The 27691-nt window shown below is 37.1% G+C and overlaps 1 protein-coding gene across 3 annotated transcripts in view; it reads right to left on the bottom strand.

The window, feature by feature from the left end:
• LOC134349309 (pro-neuregulin-2, membrane-bound isoform-like) overlaps window positions 1–27691 on the bottom strand; it is a 144286-nt gene that overhangs the window by 12078 nt on the left and 104517 nt on the right. The window contains exons 5-9 of one of the 3 annotated variants that reach the window (XM_063053413.1): window positions 19361–19431; window positions 7435–7458; window positions 5756–5858; window positions 5420–5543; window positions 2337–2464 (exon numbers count right to left, since the gene is read on the bottom strand). In XM_063053413.1, the coding sequence (XP_062909483.1) occupies window positions 2337–2464; window positions 5420–5543; window positions 5756–5858; window positions 7435–7458; window positions 19361–19431 (450 nt within the window). Of the gene's footprint in view, window positions 1–2336; window positions 2465–5419; window positions 5544–5755; window positions 5859–7434; window positions 7459–19049; window positions 19109–19360; window positions 19432–27691 lie in introns of all 3 variants that reach the window. The other 2 variants (XM_063053414.1, XM_063053415.1) reach the window with 2 other exon arrangements.

The following is a 27691-nucleotide window of genomic DNA, read 5'->3' as shown; positions in this document are numbered from 1 at the left end:
TGATTTATTTGGAAAATTTAGAGCTATTATTCTCCTTAATGAGGAAGAAGTTAGCTGGAGATTCAGTCATGTTTTGCAAGAAGGGATTTTTTGGATGAAGCAGACAGAAACAGTTTTAGGGGCAGACAAATGAAAAAGGCATTTATCATGTTGCAAATGCACAAGATGTCAGTAAGATCTCACTTGGAGTATTGTGTGCACTTCTGGTCTTCTGTTTATATAAAAGGTGTTATTAAGCTGCAAAGTATACAGAAAATAATTCACAAGGATGTTACTCGGACTGGAGGCTTGAGTTATGAGAGACCAGATAAGCTGTTCCCCCCCCCCCCTGAGCATAGGAGGCTGAGGGATGGTGTATTACCATTATATAAAACCATAAGGGGAACAGATAAGGTGAATAAATCAGTCTTTTTCCCAGGGCAAGGGAGTCTAAAACTATGAAGTTAAGGAGAGGGGGAAAGATTTAGAGGTTCTGAGGGAAAGGTTTATCACATAGAGGATAGTGGGCATGTGGGACGAGCTGCTAGAGGGATTAGTAGAGGTAGATACAACTGCAGTTTTTAAAAGATAATTCAATTGGAAAGATTTGGAGTAGCGTTTCCCCCAAAGTGGCGTCCATGGAATAAAAAAGGCTGGGAACCCTGGATTTAGAGAGATATGGGCAAATGGAACTAGCTTAGATAGGCAACTTGGTCGACATGGGAAGCTGAACCAAAGCACGGTTTCTGTGCTGTATTACTCTGACTCAAAGACAGTAGCTGGAGGACAAATATAAAGTGATTAATAAGGGATCCCCGGGTATCAAGAGGAATTTTCCTTTAAAGCTCTGTCAAAGTTCCATTGATTGCAGCATAATTGGGTCCTGCTGGAAATGTGCAAATGCAATAAATAACAGCATTAATGCTGGCTAATCAATTAACTCATGGTAAAATGATGGTGGTTTCAGCTCAAAAACATGATCTGGGATGCATTGTCTTAAAGGGTGATTGAAACACATTCAATGAGAACTCCAAAGAGGAAATGGTTAAATTTAAAACGAGAAATTTGTAGGGCTCCAGACATAGCAGGAGGGAAGACGAATGGATGGTTTCAATTTGTCAACAAGTGAGAAAGATAGACGAAATGCCTCCAGCCATCCATTGTGCTCTTTATTTACAAGCCAACATGCTTTATCAAAGGATGTCTGTCTTCCACATGTCTGTTGCCTTTCTTGTGCTGCTGTGTAGCTTGTGGGTCATCTTGAGCCGTTCTAGGCCTAGAAACCTGGGCTTCTTGTCTTTCCAAATGTGGTAGGTAAGCAACAGCAAGAACACTACACAGTAGAAGGCAGGTCATCTAATTCACCAAGTGATGCAATTGTGGTGCCATCATTAGCCTACACTACCAAAATCCTGTCTGAGTCCTCTCGAGAGGAATTTGTGGGTGATCTTGCTCACTAGGGAGCTGGCATAGGTTTGTCATGGTTCTAAGTCACCTGAATCTGGTAACTCACTACATGCACATCCTGCTGCTGATCAACCTGTAAAGAACATGGTGTCAGTATCTGAGGAAGGGATTGCAAATATAAGACAGAGTGTCTGCCTGCCTTCTCCATTTTCCATCACTGCATGGAAGCTGCCAAGCTGACTGGCCAGCTGAAAGGAACAAGATGTTAGGGTAGGATTATAGCAAGTAAGAGAGGCAATGCTTACATAATCTGTAAATTCGAGAGATTATAGAGAAAAGGTGCAGAGAGGCTGAGGAAGATGGAGTATGGGTGAGCCATGGATTACACTATTGATTGCTCCCTACACAAATGATGGCCATTCATTGTAAGTCGAACTCTGTTCTCCAGTTCCGGATGTTATCATTAAGGCTGCTCAGTAGGTCAAGCTAAACATGTTGAAACTCCATTCTTGCAGGAGAAGGGATAGGTATCTGCAGCAATCAATGCATTGGAGAGCTTCAATCAATGCATTGGACAGCTTCCTGGCACACTGTGAAGGAAAGGTCTCACTTCTCCTCTCAACTAATCTAACAAGGCCTCCATAACCAGAACCAGAACCATCACCCGAGCCAGAATGTTCTCTCTTGTGTTGTTCCGTTTCCAGCAAGGTGTCAAATCTCCTAGAATGACTTGCCATTCCATTTCTAGTCACAAAGTCTCAACGTGTCACCGGCTACTTTAAATACTAATTGCAAACACTTGTATAATTGGGTCTGGTTGGAAATGTACTGGGTTAATAAACAGCATTAACGCTGGCTAATCAGTGAAATTATGGTAAAGGATGATGGTCTCAGCACAAATATACAAGCTAAAATATGTACTGGCCAGGACTTGTTCGTTAGTTAATTACCTATGACTGGACGTGTGAGTAGCTGTGGAAGAGTGTTGAGACGTAGACGATGGCTGGCTTGCAGAGAATGAAGTTTCCGTTTCATGTCGTCTCACATGTTCAGCGACTGGAACATTTTTCGAAATGTACTGCATGATCAAAGAAATAAACATCTTCAGATACCAAGAATTACATTATTCATCCCATATTTTTACACCTGGTTAACAAAACCATTGCCTGTTACTCACACACTAAATAATCAGAATAAAATGATTGCTATCATTCAAAAACATATTTGATAATAGGCTTTGAATGTTTTACAGGTTTCCTTTGGGGGAATTTCACTGTGCACTTTTCACCACAAGTCTGAACGCTTTTGCACGCTCTTGAACTGGTACAATTCGGAAAAGGAAATGTGTCAAGGGAGGGAGGAAAGTTTATATTTGGTCCAGATGTAACTAAGTTGTAAATGCATTGATTAGAAAGGATTAATAATTCTAATACGTGCAACTCTATAAGCTTTCCTACATGCACCGGAAGGGCTGAAGAAGAGATTCACCAAGGTTATGCTTGGATGGCAAGATTTTCGTTATAAGAAGAGAATGGATAGGCTGATCTTGTTTTCTCTGATGCAAAAGAGGCTGAAGGGTGACTTTGCAGGAATGTGAAAGTAATTATGAGAGCTACAGATAAGATAGATCATCAAAATCCTTTTTTTCCATATAGGGATATCAAAAGCAAGAGGGTGAAGGGAAGGAGCTTTGAAGAGGATCAGAGGGGGTTATTTTTCCACCCAGTGCTTGATCTCTGTAATATGCTGCCAGAGGAGATGGTGGAAGCAGACACATTCCCTGTGTTTAGGTGGCATTTTGTTAGGCACTTGCATAGGATGGTATAGAAGAATACGGTTCTAATGTGGGTGTGTGGATGTGTAAAACAGTATTTACGGACATGGAAGAGACCATTTCTATCCTGTATGACTCTGTGGCTTTCAGCTTTGTTAAAAAAAATTTTTTTTAGATGATGTGATTAAAATGCATTTATCCTTAATCTTTCCAGGTAATCCTTGATTACTATTATTGTTCGGAGCAGCTACAAATCAGATATGAGAGACTCTCATAAAACTGCAGCATGAATACAATCTGACCAATACACCAAACAGGAGAATGATAGAACCTCTTGATTATCATCCCTTAAACAAAATACTGATGCTAATTTTTAATACTGCAAGTAAGATTTAGGTGTCCTCTTTTGTTCCAACATTTAAGTAACGTTTTAATGATTCACTAAATGCATTGGACCCAAACCCCAGGGAAAACTGAGTGCATTTAGCTCATCTATGCCCCTAGTGCTTTATACACCTCTGTATGATCACCTCTCAGTCTCCTACACCAAGAAATAAAGTTGTCACCTGAACAACCTTATAGACTCAGTCCCTCAAGTCCTGGCAATGACTTTGTCAAACTTTTCTGAATGCCTTCCAATTTAATTATATCTTTCCTATAATAGAGTGACCAAAATTGAACATGGTACTCCAAATGTGGCCTTACCAGTACTTTGTACAAATGCATTATGATCTCTCAACCCTGACTGATGAAGGCCAGTCTGCCAAAGACCTTCTTTGCCACCCTGTCTATCTCTGATACTACTTCCATATACTTGAACTCTTAAGGTCCCTCTTTACTACAACATGCCACTGGGCCCTGAGAAAGTCATACGGCTGAACTCGTGATTTAAACAAAAACAAGATACCAATAATAACAACTATCGCTATAATTTCCACTTAATGTTCCATATTATTGACTTCATATCTAAATCTGTTACTGTGATTGTCCACTAGTTTCTCACAAACAAATATAAAGGCACAACTGCTTGATATTTTTTCACCAAGCCATAAGATTCTGTTAACAATAAACAGGTATACATAGGCAATTGGCTATGTAATGAGTGTGTACATAATTTTCATAGTACCGCAATTTACACTGTTTTATAATTACATATCCTGTTTCAAATATCAAGAAGTACTTTAATTCCTTTTTCAGGAAAAGTGTTTTAGTGTTTTCCTTCTTATACCAACATTTTCTGTGTGAATTCGGGCAATAAATGGTGTTTTAATTATTGAATTATGCTCACTTCAGCACATTAATACCTTGGAAAATTCTGTATGGCAGTCTCAAACAGGAATTCTGGCTGATCCTTTATCTTTACTGGTCTACTTTTGGTGGTCTAGACATTAACTTAGAGAATTTGCCGGTAGCTCTGGTATAAGTAATTAAGTCCAATATTTATTCTACTCCAAATTTTTGAGACGGTACAGGCTGAACAGCTTATCTCTCTCCCCATTACAATCAGGGTGGAAGACTCAGTTTGCTGAATTAATAACTTCACAAACATTATGCCACTTAAAGTGATGAGAAGGAATGTTGACGTGTCTATGATGCAGTCAGAATGGGAAACTTCTTGAAACAATTTCCATCTGGGCATTGTAACATCATTGCCATCTGAATTCTAATATTATGGACCAGATTGGCCAAAGGAAAGCCATATGAAAATGCAAATATTATTTAAAAATCACACGGTGATAATTGTGGAGTAAAGGATAATCCAAAAAACACAGGAAACTGTTTTTTTGGTTGGCTTTTTCCAACACTGCTTCTAAAATTGAATTTTGACGTGGATCTCAGGTAAATAACAATACTCCTCCTAGAGCTTTCATTAGAAACTCAGCTCAGCTGTGAGGAAAAAGAAGATGAAGAGTTCTGCAAAATTTAAAAACTGAAAGTAATTCCTAATTTTCCATTGATCCCTACCCCCCCCCCCCCCAACCACCTCTCCTAATGGGGGAGACCTAGTGAGGCAAATTCTGAGTTTTTTGTGAACTAGTTTCTGGGGACCAAACAACCTCACAGCCTGATTCCATTTCATTCAATAGCAGTGGATTCTTGGCTCATGTTGTTTAGTACCAGAACTGGCAGCCAAGTCAATAGATGAACTGTTACCCTGGAAAAGACTTTTAAGCCTAATGCTAAATAAGATTATCACTAAATAATATATTACAAATACATTTTTATTTCTCAAATCAGTCTATAAATAGAAGAACATACATCGACCATTTGAATGTCTTCCGGGAGAGGGCCAGGATGGTTCGGACCATTAGCAAGGTTTCGATTTTGATGATCTACACAAAGATTTTGCCTCAAGTGGCTGTGCATTTTTTTTCTTTGTTTTCTATGGGAAGAACAATAAATACAGTAAGTTTTACACAGTGATAGGCAACATTAATTTACAATAAATTCAACATTACAATGAAAGTATTTTTATGAACTTTGTTTCTTTGGGAAAAAAATACAAAGTATCACATTTTACAATAATGGAAAAAATAACTTTAAATGTCTTTTAGCAATTGCAAAGTACAGTTAATGCAAGGTGGAAAGACTTACTTGGTTTTGCAATATGCCACTACACACACAATTCCAACTACAAGAAGTGCAACACAAATGCCAGTAATAGTCAAGACTCTCTTTTGATATAATTCCTCAGCTTCTGTTGACAGAAACACAGGGTACAAGAGGGTTAAACATCTTATTCTAAATAAATCAGCAATTTATTTCGTCATCAGATGCATTTGAATAGCCTTCTCTGGAGCAATTCTCATCTTAATTCCAAATGCAGAAATACATTTGCAAATACAATAACGTGTATTGTACAAAATAGCTAGCAATAAGCTGAAGTAAATTCCCAGCAGAGTCACAATTAACATTCTTGAACACACCAAGGACAGTCTGCAGGCCTCATATTAAACCCAAAACAAAGTGCCCAAAATATGTGGTAAAATTAAAATGACACCATATGAAGTTAATACTCTTCAACTATTAAAGGAGGAAAAGTTATTCTGAATGATAGTTACATTGGTTTGAACTTTCTTATTTTCAGAATTGCAGTCATTAAATGAAACATATTTTCTGTGACCTAGCAATTAGAGAGGCTGAAAACTGACATTAGGCAGACTTGACTGCCAATTTCAGCAATGAAAGTATAAAAGTAAAAAAGACAACAAAAAATGGGAGACAGGAAAAGCATTTTAGTACAAATATCTAGTAATGGGGGGAGCGGGGAGAGAGAGAAATGAGGAAGTCAACAGCCTGGCATAGCATGCTTGTTACTGAAGAAGAGAATGGCGACACTGAGGGAAGAAAGATTAAAGCAAACTGTGAAGGGATGCTTCAGACTAAAAAATAAGTGGTGTCCTGTCAATGCTTGGGAGTTGGAGTTCATTTTTGCGATTAGTAATTAGAGTTCCAGCAGCACTCATTTTGCTGAGGGTGAGAGACATTGTTATTAACCTTTTGCTATAATCCATTTGTATTTAAAATTAGCAAACATTAAATGACAGCAATGACATACTCTTCCATAACTAAGGACTAACCAAAGTACACAAATGGATCTTAAAATCCGAGAATAATTGCACAATTTCACCTTGGATAAAAACGAACGTTAACAAAGTAACATTTGGAACAAATTTAGGATACTGTTTAGTTTCTCTCAATAAATAAGCTTAATTTACTTTATCTTGGATTTTTTTTTTCGCTGGGCCCATTTCTAATTTTTAAACTTTGTGACATCAAGTTGTTTATATTAGGCAACTTCAGCAGAAACATAAAGGCCTGCAGCCTTGCTTGATTTACTGTTAAATCAACTTTGCTATAAACCAAGATTGGAGTTCAAAGAACAGGTCTTCCAGTCTAAATACCAGCTTCACATATTGAGAAGCTAACAGAAGACACAAGTTTACACACATCTGGAGCTAACATGAAATTTATACGTCAAACAATTAAGCAGAAGTTTTATGCTGTCTAGTTGCAGCAGTTATAAATCTGGCATGAGTTTTGCTGGGCCAGCTGCAGCTCATCTCTAGTCAAAAAGAGTGCTGCTATAGAAAAGCTTTGCTTATCTGTAGCTCAATGTCATCATTAGATACTGGACTCCTTTATTTTGGTAATGGATGGATTAGTACCACTAGCCAGCTGCAGTCAGATCATCCCTTCAAAGCAAAAGAAGTTGCTAGAAATCCAAGGCAGCCTTTTAAATTTGCAGATTAAAATGAATGGTTTTTCCATACCCATAAATTCAAATCCAAGATGCTCTGCCAATACAGAAAGTTCACAAAAAAGAAAGAAAAAAGGAGAACAGTTTCAGAGAAGAATATTTAAAACATACCAAAAAGTATACATGTCATGTGGTTAGCTTGAACTTTGGTACAGAAATATGGCAGGTGTAACAATTAAATGGTGTTCAGGAATATGTTTCCATCTTGGATACAGGGCACTACTGTTACAGGCCAAAGTTTTACACATGCAGAACAAGACAGAAATGGGTGGAATACAGTTAGCTGCAAATAATTGCTCCCTCCTGTACAATTCTAAGGATCAATGCTGTGAACGACCTAAGGTGACTATTTAACAGATGGTTATGACTTCAGATAAATTTACCTAACCTGTAAAAAGATTGTTTGCAAATGGACTAATGTTAACTATACTATATTAAAAGGGATTGAAAACACTTAATTTCAAATGTATTTAGTTTTATATATTTATTTCACAAAAATAAAAATTAATCCTTATTATTGCAGGCAGTGTTGATATGTAAAAGAAAACAAAATAAATTTTATTATGTAATTACACTTGCACTTTTTATAGTTTTCCTTTGTCAATTATCTCACCTGTCCTCTCTTTCTAAAGGGGCTATTGTCTGGTTAGTATTGAATTCTGTAAATCCCAACTGCCCAATAATATATCCTGCCTATTATTGATACCTAAACCTCAAATCTGACTGTGGTCAAGCTACTATTAAAGTATCACTGCTGATACTATCATTGCTAGCCCTTAATATTCATTTTTCTGGCCACCAGCAAAGAACAGAAAGCATGTCCACCTTTGCTATTATTAGGTGAGAACTACTGAAGTCAGTTGCTTTTCAACCATGCTTTGCTGGCATCAATATTTCAGCTGAAGCTGAGGACTGATCGGTGGAACTTTCTGAGCGCTATGTTTCTTGATGGTTAAATTCTATCTGGGAAATCTGGATTGTTTCAAGTTATGTTGTCGTTTAGAGTAAATAATTTCCTCTGAGATGTACTCTAGATTATAAAATATTATATTATGACATGCACACCAAAATCACTAAGAACATGCAGGTTTATGTAATAATAGTTACTTTGATAGCTATGAAAATGTTTGTTAAAATCCCTTTCTCACATGCGTCAGCTGTTGCATCAATGGAATTGTTGTGAAATCTCTGAAACCTTATCATGTAATCTGAAGAACCCACACATAATTTCTGCCATTCTGCCACCCCTCCTGCTTCTAATTGTTAGTTATATAATTATTGTACAAACAAATGAACAGAACACATTTAATATTGTAATATTTGGATTATCATTCCATTATGTACCTACAAAATGTCTATAATTTATGTTTTGAATAATCTTACTTGGGATGAATGTCAAAATATCCCTTGCCCTTCAATAACAGTGATTCAAGCACCCCTAAATAACTGAAACAGGGAATCAAGAGGGCTAAAAGGCACGTTGAAATGCACTTTGTGTGTAGGATTATGGAAAACCCCAAGGCAATTTATACATAAATTCATAAGAAAAGTGGAGATAGGAAATGGGAAAGACCATTCAAGGGCAAAGGAGATAATTTATCCCTGGAGCTGGAGAAGTCGGGAGTATCTTAAATCAGTATTCACCAGGAGAAGGGCATGGAGCATAGTTAGGTTAAGGGTATGCTAATAGTCTAGGGCATCTTGATATCAGGATTGAGGAGGTTTGGGGTTTTTAGAACCGTTAAGGTGGGTAAATCTCCAGGGCTTGATGGGATCTGCATTAGCTTATTGAGGAAGGCAAAGGTGGAGGCTGCTAGGGACTTGACAAAGATCTTTATGTCCACAGGTGAGGTCCCAGAGAACTAAAGAATGGCAAATGTTGTTCCTAATCTCCTATTAGAAAATGAGACAGGGCAGGTGTCAGAAGTTTGTGTCAGGAAACACTGTATCTGATGATCATAATGCCATTAGATTCAATGTAATTATGGAAAAGGATAGGTCTAGCCCTTGACCTGATATTAGAAATTGGAAAAAGGCCAATTTTGATGGCATCAGAAAAGGTCTGGCAAGTGTGGACTGTGAAAGGTTGTTTGCTGACAAAGGTGCACTTGATAAGTAGGAGGCACTCAAAAATGACATTTTGAGAGTACAAAGTTCGTATGTTCCGGTCAGAATAAAAGACAAAGTAACTGGTTTATGGAACAGTGGTTTTCGAGAGATATTGAGGCCCTGCTTAAGAAAAAGGAGGTGCCTAGCAGGTAGAGGCATATAGGAACAAATGTACTTGAGGTATATAAAAAATTCAAGAGAACGCTTAAGAAGGAATTCAGAAGGGCTAAAAGAAAGCATGAGGTTGCTCTAGCAGGCAAGGTGAAGGAGAATCCAAACGGCTTCTACAGATACGCTAAGAGCAAAGAATAGCAAGTGAGAAAATTGGAAGATCAGAATGGTAATCTATCCATGGAGCTGAAAGCGATGGGAAGTTCTGAAATGGAATTTTAGCATCTCTATTTATTTGGGAGAGAAAGGATCTAGTACACAGAGTCTGTAGGCAAAGCAGCAGCAAGATCATGGACCCTATTCAAACTACAGAGAAAGAAATGCTTGCTGTCATGAGGTACATTAGGGTTGATAAATCCCATGGGCCTGACAAGGTGTTCCCTCAGACCCCATGGGAGGCAAGTGCAGAAATTACAGGGGCCCTAGCAGAGATATTTAAAACATCCTTAGCTGTGGGTGTGGAGCTGGTGGGTCAGAGAATAGCTAATGTTATTCTGCTGTTTTTGAAAGGCTCGAAAAATAAGCTAGGAATTTATTGGCCAGTGAGCCGGACATCAGTAGTGGCAAAGTTATTGGAAGGCATTCTAAGGGACTGGATATATAAGTATTTGGATAGACAAGGACTGATTAGGGATAGGCAACATGGCTTTGTGCGTGGTAGGTCATATCTAACCAAACAAATTGAGTTTTACAAGGAAATTACCAGCAGAATTGATGAAGGCGAGGTAATGGATGTTGTCTACATGTTCTTTAGCAAGGACCTTTGACAAGGTCCTGCATGGGAGGCTGGTCAAGAAGATTCAGTCAATTGGTATTCAAGATGAGAGGTGAATTGAAATGGACATTGGCTTCGCAGGAGATGCCAGAGTGTGGTAGGAGATGGTTGCCTCTCTGACTGGAGGCCAGCGACTCCTGGTGTATCACAGGAATCGGAGCTGGGTCCACTGGTGTTTGTCATCTATATCAACAATCTGGATGACAATATGGTAAACTGGATCTGAAAATTTGCAGATGACACCAACATTGGGGGGGGGGGTAGTGGACAGTGAGGAAGGCTATCAAAGCTTGCGGTGGGATCTGGACCAGCTGGAAAAATAGGCTGAAAAGTGGCAGAAGGAATTTAATGCAGGCAGGTCTGAGGTGTTGCACTTTGGGATGACAAACCAAGGTAGGACTTGCACAGTAAGTGGCAGGGCACTGAGGAATCTAGTAGAACAGAAGGATTTGGGAATACAGATCCATAGTAATTCCTTGAGTGTATCATCACAGTTAGACAGGGTTTTATAGAAAGTTTCTGGCACTTTGGCCTTCATAAGTCAATGTGTTCAGTACAGGAGATGGGATGACATGTTGAAATTGAGTAAGATGTTGGTGAGGCTTAATTTGGAGTTTTGTGTGAAGTTCTGGTCCCCTACCTACAGGGATGATGTAAATAAAACTGAAAGAACGTAGAGAAAATTTACAAGGACGTTGCTGGGTCTGGAGGACTTGAGTTATAAGGGAAGTTTGAATAGGTCAGGACTTTTATCCTTGAATGTAGAAGATAAGGGGAGATTTGATAGAGATATACAAAATAATGAGGGGTACAGATAAGGTAAATGTAAGCAGGATTTTTCTGCTAATGTTGGGTGACAGCATGGAATGAGTTGCCAGCACAAATGGTGGATATGGGTTTGATTTCAACATTTAAGTGGTAGGTATATGGATGGGGAACAGGCTATGATCTGGGTGCAGGTCGGTGGGACTAGGTTGATGTGTGGATGGTTACAAAACTCAATACATTCTCCAAATAATACATATGGAGAGAATAAGTTTGAGGAAAGACACTTCTGATTTACAAGAAGACATCAGTCTGATTCACTAGCTAGTAAATCACCATGGGTTTTTTTGGAACTTAAGTTTTTGATTAAGGTTATATAGATGTACTGTATGTGTTCCTATACATAAAAATATAATCTTGATAGACTACAGTTAGGGTGTAGTTACTTAGTTGCACAGTTAATATTGGCAGTTTTATATCTGGGCAAAGGAATTTCTGCTTCTGAGAGATTCAATTGTGTTGCATTTTAAGGCACATTTCAGTTAAATTTTGTGTAAAAAAAAAAGTCCCATTTTATGCATGTTTCATAATACAGCTTTTGCTTGAAATATTTGTGTATGTAACTAGCATGGCCCTCTGCAGAGCCATGACACAATCAACGATAAGCATCTTCCAAGTGAAATTGATCCGTGTCCATGTGCTTTCACTCTGCGTGGGCCACATCCAGAAAAAGTACAAATGAGAACAGCTGGGACAAACCTGTGATATTTGCAAATACATATTGGATTAATTCCATTAAATGAGTGTTTGTTCCAAGTATTAATTTGTCCATCAGCAAACATTGTGTTGTCTATCTGGAGTGGAATTATAGGAAAGTAACCTAGATGCTTGTCCAATTTAGTGCTGGTGATAGGGACTCCAAATTACATGATTACTAAATCAGTCTGTCCCTGTCTCACTAAGCCTGGTATCCTAACCACTATAGTAACTGAAGGAACCAGCTGTAATACCCTTGAGTACATCCTTTGAAGGGCAACTCTACCTTAATAGAGGAAATACAACCACTGTTTTAATAATATGTAAATGAAAGTCCCACGTTGACATCCAAGGTTACCACATTTGAATGTACTACTGATTACACACTTCATCAGTAGCAGTCCATAATGAGAGTTCTTATGTCCAGTATTATTATTTCAACATAGCTGATAATCCTCCATGCTAAATCTTGGCAAAAGCCTATGGTTAGGATCTTCCTCCATGACTTCATTTTTAAGTCAGTGTTCAAAAGTCTCTCTCCAAGGAAGTCTGAACCAATGGAATGGTCCAAAGCCTCATTAATTGTGGCCAAACAGAAGTAGGGCTTAGCACAGAGTAATTGAAAGAAGCATTCCTATCAAAATGATTAAAGGATATGGATATTTTGTTTTCCTTGAAATAACCTCTTCTGCAAAGATTGTAAGCTTTCTATTTTTCCCAAATTGCAAGAATTAAGGAATGGTAAGTGTTAAGACTTGATAAGTTGCACTTATGTAGCTTTCTTGCATCCACATATGAAATTGCAAAGGCTATTGCAAGCTATTGTGTATTACTTTAACCCTTTAATATCAGCCTTCCAGATACCCTTGTTTGTCCTACTTTTTAATACAGTGTTTCTCCACCACCAACCTGCCCTCCAGCTCTCCAAAGCCAACCTAGCAGCTCTAACCAAGGTGAAGATGTTTGTGTAAGAGGTTACTGATGGCTGAGACAGATGACCACAACTAGTAGAGCTTCAGCTTGGGTTAGCTCATTGACTTGAATACAGAATTAAAGTGGGGGGAGCACAAATTCTTTCATCCTAAGAGGTGAAAGAAATTCTGTGCAGTCCTTCCTCAAAGAAAGACAACAGCTTGCCCAGTATTGGTGGAAAGTGTGGTGGTTCAAATTGTTGCTGATTTCACGAATGACCATAGGTATGTAATGTAAACACAAAAAGAGAAAATCTGTAGAGTCAGTCCTGCCGAAGAGTTTTGGTCCGAAATGTCGACTATGCTTTTTCCCATAGATGCTGCTTGGCTTTCTGAGTTCCTCCGTAATGTATATAAATTTCTCTTAGTCATCGTGACCAGACGTGTAACATCAATATTTATCCCTCAGGCCAGCAACTTTGATGATATTTCAATTCAGCTGTTGGGTTCCTGAGCATTTTGGGTACTCAATCATCTTCAATGAAGTGCAGTATCCACTTCTGGGCTTCACTGATTTTGTCTTTGTCAATGCTTGCCAAGGTGCCTGGCAACTTCTGGTAGTGGCGGAACTTGGTCCTCATTTCTTCTTTACAGCTTGTGGGCATGCAGGTTAGTTTCAGTCAGTGCACAGGATTCATAGAATCTCTTGGGCTCAATGTGTTATCATGTGCAAGTGGCATCTTCTAAAATTTGAAATTCTTGTGCAATATTCACACATGAAAATAGTACATTACTGGTGATACAACAAAGATGGTGCACTGTTTCAGTGCAAGTTCACTTCTAGGTCAAGACCTTAAAAATGGCAAAATGAATTAACTCTATGTAGTTTGTTCTAATTATCATGTATCCTCCAAACCATGGGATTTTATATATGCATTTTATATTTGCAAGCAATTGTGTTCTTAATTATTAATATCTATCTGTATTTCCAATGGGAAATACAGATGTATTATAGCCTCCACCTTGAGGATGCAGTTAGATTACCTGATGCTCAGTCTCCATGCAAACTATGAGCCACATCTTGAAAATCACACCTCTTCACTGCTACTGAACAGTAAACTAAGAACCTTGGCATAGGGATGTAAAGAGCTATGTTGGTATCAGTTAATAAATATTAAAAATACCAACAATATATAAGAAATGGCAGGAAATTATAAGAGTTCTCTCAATTGACTACAATAACTTTAAAGAGCTCAACTTTCTTATATCAATTTCATATAAAGCTATCTTGATACTATTTCTTTAGGATAATTAGATTTGAGCCATATGTGATCCAATTGTAACTTATAGTTGATGATAATTATGTTTGTTATCAAAAACAAAGCTTTCAAAATAAATCTAGGCTTGGTCTGAAAATCAAGTATCCAGGGGAAATTCACCTCAATTATCCTTCCCAAAGAAGAATTGAAACTTGCAGGTTATTTTTGAAATGAGTCTGCTCACCCGGCAGATGGTGGGCAAAACAAGACTACCACCTGATGATGAAACAAACAATTTTCGTGTCCAGCCTTCAAAAGAGTAAAAATGACAAGCTGTCAGTGCTATACAACTGCTGACAGACAGCCTGCTGTTCCAGGGGCACAGGCAATCTGAAGACAATTTAATGGATGAGGGACAGCTGATCAGATGAAGAAAGTTTTATTTTGAGACACGGGAGAAGCATCCACATTGTTCTTGCACTGAAAAATTTCTACTACTTGGATGAATTCTGCCTTTTGCCAAGCAGTTTTCACTGACTTTGTTAAAGGATGCTTGCTTAACTGCTAACCCACATAGAGCACCAAATTTTGTGCATCAACATTAAAGTTACGTATATTGCCATGAAATAAAATGCAGTCATATTCCAAATGGACAGGCAATGTGCTTCTTCAAATTACTGTCCAAGTGGCAAAGCCATTAATTTGATTTACAAGATGAATGATTATTATTTAATGAAGGCAGATAGGTTTGAAGAATGGTGTGTAGATTAATCCATTAGGTCCATTAATAGGTATGATGAATGAAAACTTAGTATTTGAATGCAGATATAAATTTCCCAGAGCAGATTTTAACAAAAATCATACCTGTTGGCTGTAAATTAATAGTTTGAGGCTTGTAAGAGTTAAAGCACTGTTTTTACCACGCTTGGAGATATGAAGTAGTAAATCACAAAATAAGTATAAGATTAATTGGTTTTCATGTAGAATGGTTGTGTCTAGTTGTATTTTTTTAAGCAAAGCTTGTTAAATTACAGGATGACTGCAGTTTGATTCTAGTGAATAATTTTTAAAAAAGCTTGACAGGAAATCGGATCAGAAGGATAACTTTTAGACCAACATATGCATATTCAATGTTGGTTAAGGTTTTCACAACATAAAATTAGCATCTATGTAATATACATAACGAAACAAATAAGCAGATGAGTTGGTCTTTCTTGATGTTTTTCTGATAACATTCTGAACATTCTGCGTAGGCTGGTTTTAATGATGCAGCGAAACATGAGTTGTTAGACTATTATTTGTATTGTCGCCTTGCAATGGGGTTAATTGACTCCAGATAAGATCAAAAGGGCATCTTATGTGTGATTTACACCCTATCCTGAAAATGTTTATTGAGTAAATCTGTTCAGAATTTGACCAACTCAGCCAGCCATAGTGTTATTAATCCACTCTTCGTTCAGGGTACTGAAGTCTCCCAGCCAGGGTACTTCTTAATGCTATCCTGTGCCAGTGTATTCAACTGATCTTTCACTTAAGATGACAATTTTCAGAGGATAATGGAAACATCCAAGCAGCTTGTTGTTATATCACTATACCTTTTTGTATTTTCATTTATTTTAAAGGCTTGCTGGATATTTCAGCTGGTTTGGAGTGGAAATATGGGTGTATATCTTCTTAGACTACGGTGCTGAGATGTGTCTGCATATGCAATCAAAAAGTCAGAATTTGCTGATGGATTTGAAAGGCTGACAGGTGTTCACATCCCATTGATGGGGATAGTAAAAACGATTCAGAGACAAATGAGAAGGCAAATTACTTCCTTAATTATTTTGCTTCTTGCTTAGTTATATATTTAAGTGCCTTAGTTAACTGTCCTAAAAAGTTTAATTTTTAAGAATTCTTTACTTCAATGTTCATTTTTAATGCCTCTAATTGATTGAAACATTTAAAATTATGGAGGTCATTTATAATTTTTATAGCTAGCTGTCTGTGATGTTTTGGAGAAACAGAGCCTCATCACATTCTGAGGCCAGTTCTGCTAAGTCAGGTTTATGGGGCAGGGCACTGTGAGTGACCTCCCTGTCTGGACTGGGTAAGTAAGGGCATGGAACGACCGTGAACAATGCTAGGGAGCCAGGCCAGCAAGATCTTGTATAAAGAGTTTATTGATATATGCAGGATTAATTCCTGAACCAGCTTCTGTCTTGGTTATTGTTAATGTTTGGAAACTTTCTGGGGCCTTCACACTCTCAAAGCTTGACTCTAGTTCCTGACTGTGTCTCATTCATACCAACTGATGGAATTTAGTTATGTTAAACAGGTTACAGAACTTGCCGATGTGACTAAAACACTCAATTTGAATTGAAATGTCATAGAAAAATTCTCTAAGTTTCAAATATATGAAATTCAATTCACATAACCCAATTTTAAAATATCACTTAGCATGCCAAAACTAATTTAAATACAAATTTTGATTGCATTTCCTTCCAGTAAACTATATTTAACTAAATGCATGTTTACATTGTCATGTGGTTTCCATCATTTAATCGCAAGAGTTGGAAGGGATGCTGTCTACATACAATTGGTCAGCTAGTGATGGTATATGAAATGAGAATGTGTGTCATTGTGGGCACATCAAGTTAACACTCAGGGTAAGAGAAAGTAATTATGCATAGTGAAGAGGAACTTATAGTCTCTTCTCAGTCTCAGTAATAGTAGAAGAAAGGTCAGTAGTATTGATTGAGGCAAGGGTAGTGTTCTAGAAAGACAGGTAACCAAAGTAATGATGTTAGTGTAAGAGCAGGCTAGGAGTTAAAAGGAAGAATGATGAAGATAAAAGGCAACGCGAATGAGTGGTGACCTCTGACAGCATTATCAAGTCATGGTGTCATGCAGGACGAAAACAGGCCTTTCCGCCCACCATCTCCATGGCAACCAACTATCCAGCACCCATTTACAATCATCACATTTTATCCTCCTCACATTACCAACAACTCCTCCACCCTCCAGCAATACTCAGCTATCCTCTGAGCAATTTATATTGGCCAATTAATCTACATATCCTTAGGATATGTGAGGAAGATGGAGCACCTGGAGAGTTACGAGGAGAACGTGCAACTTCACACAGAATGCACTAGAGGTTAGAAGTGAACCTGGGCTACTGCATTCACGAGGCTGCAGATTTCCTAGCCATGCCATTGTGCTGCCAGACATTTGTTTGAAGGTGTGCTTAGCTCTGAATGATGAAAGCTTTAAGTTTTTAAGTGAGCATTGGTAAGTCTTTGGATTAAAATAGGAATTAGATTTTTATTTTTCAAATTAAAATTATTTGCTTTAATCAAAGACTTTTTTCCCCATTGTAACTGAAGCAATAAATTAGATGTGATACTGCATTTGGAACTAAACTCAGGAAGAATCAAATATAAATGACCAAATATTCAACTAGAATGGTAATTTATTAGCTCTTCCTTATTTATTTTAAAGTACTCCGCTTCATTCTGCCTTCATTAGAATGTGCATTTTCATACTTCATACAATATAGTTGTCTTTAAATATATCTTCATAGAATTTCACTTTATCAACATCTAAACATTAAATTACAATCACAACTTAGTTTTACAGAGATCATATTTCTGTTCTTGTGAAGACATCTTTTAGCAGAAGTGAATGGATTATTCATATAAGAATTTATAGCATCAGGAAAATGGACCTTTAAGTATTGTACAATCAATAATGGCTTTTCTTTTCCTCTGCCTTGAATGAAACCTCTGTCATATTGGGCAAGTACACCCACAATATTTCTGCTTGGTTTACTGAATGACGATAGGAAGCTGGTTTCACAAACAAATTCAGATAAACATAAACACACCATAAACCATTTGCAAACTTGTTTTTGCATAAAATAAATAACTGAAGCAGAACTGCATGCAAATGTCATAGAAAAAAATACTTCTTTCAATTTTGAACTAACAATTTATTAGTGATGTTTTGATTTTATTGATCATGTACAGAATAGACATTTACCTATATTTTGCAGCCGTCTGGACCTAATAAGTTTTAGATGCCTGCTAAGGTGCAAGTAAAACTGTAAAGGATTTGGCAAAGATTACTTTTTCTTCGAAACAACTTGATGTGATCATACAATTGATTGAAAAGCATGACAGTGCTTTGTCATGATTTATCATCATTAATGATCTATTTTTTAATGTACGCTAACCTTGCCTTAATAGTTTTCCAAAGATTTTTCAATAAATATACTAGTCACTTCATAAAGCTGTGCCTCATAGATAGTACTACTCTTTTGTCAAAACTAGTGTGCTACTATAGGAATAGGTAAAACTAGCCATTTTATGTATTGGCCGTGACAATTTGTATCACTTGCACTTCTGTTTAATTACATAAATAGTTAAGTGTGCAAATTGAGCCTTACTGTATTCACATGAGTTATGCACAATAACTATGGTTAACCTGACCAAATAATCCAGTCAACGAAAATCATGTACTCTTTGACCTGATTAATTAGCATTTGAGAATTTCAGATTTACTTACATCCCAGAGTAGTATCTATTGAAATGCTATTCTTGCTATATATAATCATTTGTGTCATTTAAAAATAAACAAACTAAAAGTAATTTGTCAAATATGATATCTCAATTTATATTTGACTGAATTTTCTTTTAGGTTGTGTGGTCCTAGCATCCCAATTTCATTTGCTTCTTCTACTCTTAGGAAGTATAAGGTCAATAGTTTTTGAACAGTTTTTAAAGATTGCGATACAGGAAAGGACAGGTAACAGCATTGTTAATAGAGAGCAGCAGCAGAAAAGCATGCTATGATTTAGCAATAGCATGCTTTAGTTAAAGAAGAGAAGAAATAGACGTACTGTAGAAACTGGCCATTACGTAGTGTTGGCAGCGATCACCTGTAAATTCATTTGGACACCTGACAAGAAAAACAAAAACCATAGAGAAAGAAAGAAGAGAGAAAGGATTTAACATTAGGATAATCAAGGACACACATCCGATAAACATTGGTGAGACCACTGGATCAATCAACAGCATATGTAAAGCTTTCAACAGAATCTAGCCTATTTAACCTAGTTGCTTTCATATGATACCTCCATAAAAATTCATAACTCCAGTGGTGTCACCAAGGATACCTAGAAGTAGTGCAACACTTCCTTACATAACATACTTAGATCGGGTTTATATGTTCTCAAGGGCTCAGACTCCAAACATCTTTGTCCGAAGAATCCAGGTTGGCATCTGGGGGAGGAAAAGGGGACAAATCACAAAACAAATGTAGGCAAATGCTAGGTTGAAGTTGCAAAATAACTTCATTCCCCTGTGAATCATTCATGCCATCAATGAGAATGCAAAGAAGCTGCAAATAGCATGTTATCACTATTCCTTTTAATAGTTCCAGTGAAGGCAGGAACTCTGAGGAAAAATTAGAAATCCAATAATAAGTACAAGACATTATATTTATTAAAATTCAGTAAAATTAGTTTGAGTAATTTGGAATAAATAGTTTTGTTTAGTGGTTCAGTACAATTTAAAACTGCACTATATACTTCTGAGGATTGTAGTATAGTCAAAACTATAAAACCTGAAATAATTCAAATTGCAAAGACAGGTTACCATGAAAGTGATGTTGATTCACAAAATGATAAATTCTTAAATGAAATTGTCATGTCAACAGATGCTGAAAATATAAATTGTCTGGTACGCCGAATGTTTGTATAAAATTAAGGTACAACTGTAATAATGTAATGTACAAGGTAATTAGTCAGTGGCTGCAGATTTTTTGTAATGATAGTCATTTCATAATAAACAACTACATGCAATGAATTCAAAAGGAACATGCTCTCGTTTAAAAGCTTCTTGGAAAATGACTCTGAGTTACTTCTTTAGCTATATTAAGGAAAAATTAAATTAGGATGTGGGACCTGAGATTTCACAATACTATTTTCCCTTCCTGTATATTCAGGGCAATAATCTGTGTATAGAGTGCAGTTCTGTTTTGAAAAACTTATTAATCCTTCTTTTCATTTGATTGGAAGGAAACTTTACAAACACAAAATATTGCACCACAATGCAATAAAACTATCAATTAAATCTGAAGAGATGGTGACATGAAAAAGAGTACTGTTTGTTTTAGCTGTCTGTGCCTTTGCATGTTTCTAGTGCATTAACTGTCACTCATCCTCCAAGGTTATATGGCTGGCACCAAATCCACTTGAGTGGTGTTTTAGAGAATTTTATTCTGGGGACATACTTCTGTATCATTATAAAGATTTCACATGGGATTAGTTAATTAATATAATTACTCAGTAAAAGCGAGGATGCGTTTGTGAATTTACAGATTACTACCTTAACATTGATGATGGGGAAGCTTTCAGAAATAATTACTTTTGAGAAAATTATTATTTTAATAATTAGAGGGAATTTGATAAAGTAGCTGACAGTGTTCGTGAGGTCAGATATAAGTTTTCAAAAGCTTGATAAGGGAGAACATTTTAAGATATTTAACAAAATTCTAATTCCTGGAATATATTGGGAATAAGGATAGAGCATCGACTCGGGGATAAATTATAAAATTTTGCAACTGATTTTTACTTGGATTAGAAAAGAAGTGTACAGACGTTTTCCTCCAAGCTTCCAACTAACAAAGCTCAGAGAATTTTGATGACTGCAAATGATAGAGAACATTGAAGTGAAATAATAAAGAAAACTGAGAGTGATAGACTTAGGTATAAACCGATAAATTTGACAGAAGAAATTCTAGCAGAAAAGCCCATGATTGTACATTTTGTTAGAAAGGAGGAAGTGAGGCAGGCAAAATGGTACAACTTTAAAGGGTACTTAAGGACAAGAAGCCTTAATACTTGTATGCGAATCTTCCACCGTACAAATAGGCTAAGAAAGCAGTTCATAAAACAATGTGGTTTTGTGTTTTATATTCAGAAGCAGAAAAAGCAGAAAATTGTGTTAAATATATATAATCTGTCAGGTGAGCACCAGTTGGATTATGTTCATTCTTATCTAATTTAAGAAAGCTTTAAAATGTTGGAGAGAAAAAATAGATTTTCTTAGATCCAGTTATGAGGGATAACTGTTGTGTGATCAGACTATTAAATTGTTGTTGTTTAAAAGGATACAATAGAGATGATTAACTTAAAATTTAGAAGGCTGAATAGTTGATCATAGGAAGCCAGTAATTTAAGCTGAAGAATTAAAGTTGACATGGGAAAAACTGTTTTTAGGGGTTAGAATTGGAAGGAATTTTCTGAAAGGATAATTGAAGGTTATTCAAGAGGGAATTTCATGTCAGCAGGTAATTGAAAACATTGTTACAATTAATGAGAAACATCTTTGAATCTTTTAAGACTATCATTTCCATACACCTGTAACTACAAATTTAAGTGTGATTAGATGTAACTATATAAGTCGACACAGCAACTTTAGCAGTTACAGGGCTCGTTAAGTGGAGTACAATTCAAAAGACTGCTTCAGTCCAAGTTGTGCAGCTCTTTCATTTGTTTCAAATTTATCTTAAATATTCATTTTTATCACACACACATCTTTGAGCATGAAATTTAGTGTCTGCTTCTTTCACATTTCCAAGTAAGACATTTATCATCTAAACGATTAAAAATAGCTGTAACAAAATTTTTTTTTAATATTCTGATGGTAGTATGGTTAAAATTCTCCAAATGCATCTTCTAAAAACAATCAAAATGAGACATGATCCGTATTATGTTGAATTATTTAAATACTCTCATAAAATGAGTTGATGTGGCACACAAAAATAAAGTTTACCTGTATGCCCTTTTATATACGGAAGAGCAATGTTACCAATAAACAGTGGAATTAGGAAGTATATAGTCACAATTAAAACTGCTGAAAAAAGAACCACAGTGGCCAAATTATCATAAATACAGCTGTATCTAGTCAGAATGGAAAGGATCAGAGGTAAAACCACCTAAAAGAAGCTGGTCCTACCTGTTCCTGATGTCAGTAGTGAAGCACATTACAAAATTGTTAATTGCAGCAAAGTTGCAGATGAAGAAGTGTGGCAGCCAGGACAAAGGTTATTTGATCATCAGAGAAAGAAAGTATGATACATAATATATACATGAATTGAAGAATGTGGAGCTTTTGAAGGAGCATTAAAGAGTCTGGAAAGCCAAAATAAAAGTACAATTTATGAAAGCTGAAAAACCAAAAACTGGAAATCTGAAATAAAATCAGAGTGCTGGAAATACACAGCAGGTCAGGCAGCATCTGTGGAGAGAGAGCCAGAATTGACAGAAGTTAATGTTTCAGTCACTAACCTTTCACCTGATGCTGCCTGGGCAGCTATATATTTCCAGCTCTTTCTGCTTCTATTGTAATTTATGATCAATGCTAATCCCAAAGTTTGCTGAGATAACTGGACACTGTTTAATGTGTTATATGCTGTTCTCTGCAAAGTTTGCAGGAAAATATTTATTTCTAAATTGAAGATGAACATGGATTGAGTTATTAAAATAGCCCTTTGCAATTTCCTATTAATGCAGAAGCTCTAACTTAAAAAAATATTTAACGCAGATTGTTGGAGCTTGTGGACAATTATTAAATTATTCTGTCACTGAGTGTGATATGTGCCTTTCTCTCTGATTTACTACTTAAATTCCCAATCTCAGTATTATGTAAGGTGACAAGTAGTAGAGTGATAATTCAGCAGAGTGACTTAGAGAATGGGCCAGTCACATCCAGTGAAAGAGTTATGCTCTGGAGAGTGTAAAATATAAAAGTATATTCTGTGAACAGTTGACTAGCACATGTTCAGAAGAATCTAGTGGAAAATATCCACATCTTGGCAGGAAAGTGGCTTTCTATGAGAGGATGTATGTGGGTTTTATCCCTGAATCATCTGCTGTAACTTTGAAACAAACCCTTTAAAATTTGAAAAATTACTTCTCTGATGTTCCTGTTCAAATTATGGAAGGATATTAATGGAATCTATGCTTGTGATGGTCATTTGATGACTGATCCAAAAGAAATTCAAATTATTAGGATATGCCCTGATTTGTTTTAAATGAGTGAAAAGTGATGTGGCTTGATTGACTAACTAAACCCATCTGAGATGAGGGATAAACGATAATACTGTGTATCAACCCACAGGACCAGGGCTGCAAACGACTTTGGAAAAGCTGTTGCAGATACAGTTGGACGGAGATTTGGGCAGTTTCTTCACAGTAGAGCTCAGTGAGATAGCAGGAGGATCTCATTATGGAAGCTTTCACTCGGCACTGTATTGGCACTTTTAGCAGAACTCAGCACCAGCAAAGGAGGAAAGTCCAAAAGGAAAGAAGTGGTGATGAAATAAAACAAAGAGAGATTTAAGAAATGTAAATTTGAGTTTCAGAATGCATTCTTTATCAAAGGAAATTTTTAGCTCCCTTTATAAGATTGTTTAATTTTTGAAGAATGAGTTGGTTTCACCAAATCAGGAAAGCTCATCAACACCTTTACTTTCTGAGGAGGATGAAGAGAGCTGGACTATGCACATCTATACTTAAAGTTCTTCTACAGATACGTAGTAGACAGCATCCTAACCTGCTGCATCACTGCATGACACGGAAATTGCACTGCAGTGGACAGGAAGGCTCTACAACAGGTAGTCAAAACTGCCCAACACATCCGTAGCCCCTGTATACCCACTATCAAGGACATATATATACAGAAAAGTGTTGGAAACCGTGACATCTTAAAGGATCCCACCGACCCTGCTCATGGACTGTTTGTCCCACTCCCATCAGGGAGGAGGTTACGTAGCATCCACAACAGGACCACTGGACTCAAAACTGTTACTTTCTCCAAGCAGTGAGGCTGATCAACACCTCCACCCACTAACCCAGCCCTCTACACCCTTCACCACCACTAATTTATCATTTCCTGTCAGTCAACTGATGTACAGACACTCCTGTGGCCTAACATCACTTAATGGACATACAATCACTCTATAAATAGAAGGTGTCTTATGTATTTATATTTATTTTGGATTTTTTTTTATTATGTTCCTTATTGTGTTTTTGTGCTGTATCATATCCAGAGTAAATATTATATAGTTCCCTTTCATATTTGAGGACTGGAGATAACTAAAATAATTTTGAATCTTGAATTTTAAAACACTATGCTCCAACAATCTAATAAGCCAGTTCTTCATATTGACTGGTGACTAGATTTATGTCACAACCTGATTGTTTATTAGCTCATACTGTGATTAATGGCTAGTGAAATTATTGCAACTCAGTGATCTGGTTCTATTTTCAACTCTGATGCTGTTGAGGGCAGGGCAGGACAAGAGCTAAAACAATTGGAAGTGACACAAAGACTTGTTCATCAATCACATTATTGATGAGAATTTATCTCTGTGAGGCAGACGGTTCCATTGCTCATCTTTGCAAGACTTGGCATGAATTTTATCTTAAAGCTTTATTCCTTCAGACAGAGCATGTCTTCCCAATCCAGCACTTCAGGTGGATTAATTGAACAGCCTGATTAATCAATCAAACTGATTGTCAGACTGGCTAGACAAACCTAATCTGATTGATATTTACATAGGCAAACGGGAAAGAACAGGAGGCATTTAGTATATCTGATTCATCCATGTTCACGGTTGCCAATATTTCATTTGATTTATCTTTTGAAACTGATTAATTACTAAGACACATTATTTAAAGATACAAAACTTAGTACAGTAGAGCATGTGTCCAGTATCTTGGCAGGTCAGTAACGTGAAAGCAACACACAGAATGATATCATGATTGGTTATGTTAGTCATGATGTGATCAGTTTATACTTGTTCTGTCATTATCCCCAGATCAGACCCAGACACACATGCTTGGTAACTCAGTAGTCAGAGCAATAACCTTTGAAAAACACACATTAGTTGGGCAGCACAGAGAACACTTCAGCCCTATTAGCTCGCAAGTTAGTATTAAATGCTTTTAACCAAGACATACACTTGTACAGTAACATTATTTCTTTAGAAATAATTACAATTTATATCTTCAATTTTTGCATCACACAGCAATTTCTGGATGGCTTATTTGTGGATTTTATGCAGTTAAGCACATTTATCTGCTCTCACTCCCAACATAGAATAACATGAATATTTCTACAGTTTTTTTTCACTTTCAGTTTCATGTACAGTAAAATGAATCATAAATAAGGTTAAGTCTATTATAACTTCATGGGATCTTGCAAAATCTGCACTGATCGGTATACCACTGATTTATCATGTAAATGTTTTCAATATTTCATATTGAAACATGTTATTGTTTTGTTTGACAAATCTTACTTTTATATTGCAGGTATGACCTCAGCAGAATGAGCTTGATATTCCACCATTTACATCTCTACAATAGAGCTAAGTTTCCTCTCAACAAGGTAAGACTGGCACTTGTTACGTATGTTATTGGCTTTTGTGGGGGAGAAAAAAGCCAGCTTTGTAGTGAAAAGTAAGTTGTACCATCTCATGGCAACACAATGCATCAGGTTATGTTGCTTGTGTTGTTACTGCTAGCTATATACCAAAAGAGGATCCCCAGAAGATGTGGCAGTTATAGAACCATGTTTTAAAACCAATCATTTCCTTTTTCCTTAGTCGTAAAGTGATCCATCAAAGGTATTTTCTGATCACTGTTAGCTGAGTGAGGCACACATGCTATTAAATTGTTGGATTCTTGGCTAGTTGGATCTCAGTTTAAATCTGAATCTTTTAATTTTTCTGCTCTTTATCAGAACAATAGACGGGGAGGCTGTGGAAAGTTTGCACATCACTTATGGGATGAAAAAAAGGCCACGGTGATCAGTCTTCTCCTCACTGATGCCAGATCACCAGCCCCTTTCACAGATTTGCTGCATAAGCCTCAAGCACAAGTACTCCTGCTTTCTCGAGCGATGGAAGCTGTCAGCAATAACAGCATACAGTAGGTACTGGAATCCATACGTTACGCAGGACAGAAACAAGCCCTTGGTTGTCCATGACAACCAAGATGAACATCTATGCTAATCTTACCTGCCTGTGTTTGACCAATATCTCTCAAACATTTCCTATCCATATTCGTATCATCTAATGCATGCGTTGAAGGTGAGGGCAAAAAGTTTGTAGTTGTGCGGGGCAAGTATTTTTTTATATATAACACAGAGTGCTGGAGGTAGATTGAAAAGGAGCTCTTAGATAGACACATAAATATGCAAAGTATAGAGTGATATGGACCATGAGCAGGCACAAGTTATTTGTTCAACTTGGCATCATCTTAATTAGTTGAACACAAGGTCATGGGCTGAAGTAGCTGTACTGTGCTGAGCTGTTCCACAGTATGATCTAAAAATACATGCCTGTATTTTGTTTTATGTCGCTCTAGAAAAATGAAAATACAGTATAGAAGTAATTGCTACAGGACATAGTTTTGTAGAGTCAATGAAAATGAGTGCTTGGTTGTTTTATTTTGGAATGAGTTAGTGCTTTCCTGTGGAAGCTACCATTTGAAGAAGATGTAGCACGCACAAAATGCTGCAAGAACTTAGCAGGTCAGACACTATCTATGGAAATGCATAAACAGTCAATGTTTCAGGTCGAGATCCTTCTTCAGGACTACAAAGGAAGGGGGAAAACAGCAGAATAAAAAGGTGGGGGACAGAAAGGAGGACCCACTTTGGGGACCTCTTTGTTGACCACTTCCACTCTATCTGCCACATTTTCCAGTGGCCAACAATTTTCTTTCCTATTCCAACATGTTGGTCCATGGCCTCCTCTTCTGCCATGATGAGGACCCTCTGAGGGTGAAGGAGCAACACCTCATATTCGTTCTAGGTAGACTCCAACCTGATGGCATGAACATCGATTTCTCCTTCCAGTAATTCTTTTCCCCTCTCTGTTCCCTCTTCTTCTCTTACCCACTCTGGCCTCTTGCCTCTTCTCCTCATCTGTCTGCCTATCACCTTCCCTGGTGGCCTCTCCTTCTTCTGTTTCTCCCATGGTCCACTCTCCTCTCCTACCAGAAACCTTCTCCAGAGCTTTATCTTTGCTACTCACCTGGCTTCCCCTATCACCTTCTAGCTAGTCCTCCTTCCCATCCTCCACCTTTTTATTTTGGTGTCCCCACCCCACCCCTTTCTTTCCAGTCCTGAAGAAGGGTCTCAGCCTGAAACGTTGCCTATTTATTCATTTCCATAGTTGCTGTTTGGCCTGCTGAGTTCCTCCAGTGGGTTGAGTGTGTTACTCCGGATTTCCAGCATCTGCAGAACTTCTTGTGTATTTGAAGAAGATCATATTTGCAAGAGAGACAGGGAAATGATGCCAAACCACGTCACTGGAGTGCCTCTATTTGTTGGTATCATTGGGAAGTAGTGTCGAATATCGACAGGCTGAGGTAGTTCTGTGTATAATCAATGGCACCTTCATTGGGATTAGTACTGGGGGGAAGTGGGGGCTACTGAGTAACCATTTTAAAAAAGCAGCATTTATTTC

The sequence above is a fragment of the Mobula hypostoma genome, chromosome 7, assembly GCF_963921235.1.
Source record: "Mobula hypostoma chromosome 7, sMobHyp1.1, whole genome shotgun sequence".
Lineage (NCBI taxonomy): Eukaryota > Metazoa > Chordata > Chondrichthyes > Myliobatiformes > Myliobatidae > Mobula > Mobula hypostoma.
The sequence above is the reverse complement of the archived record's forward strand: the minus strand, read 5'-3'. Positions and strand labels throughout refer to the sequence as shown.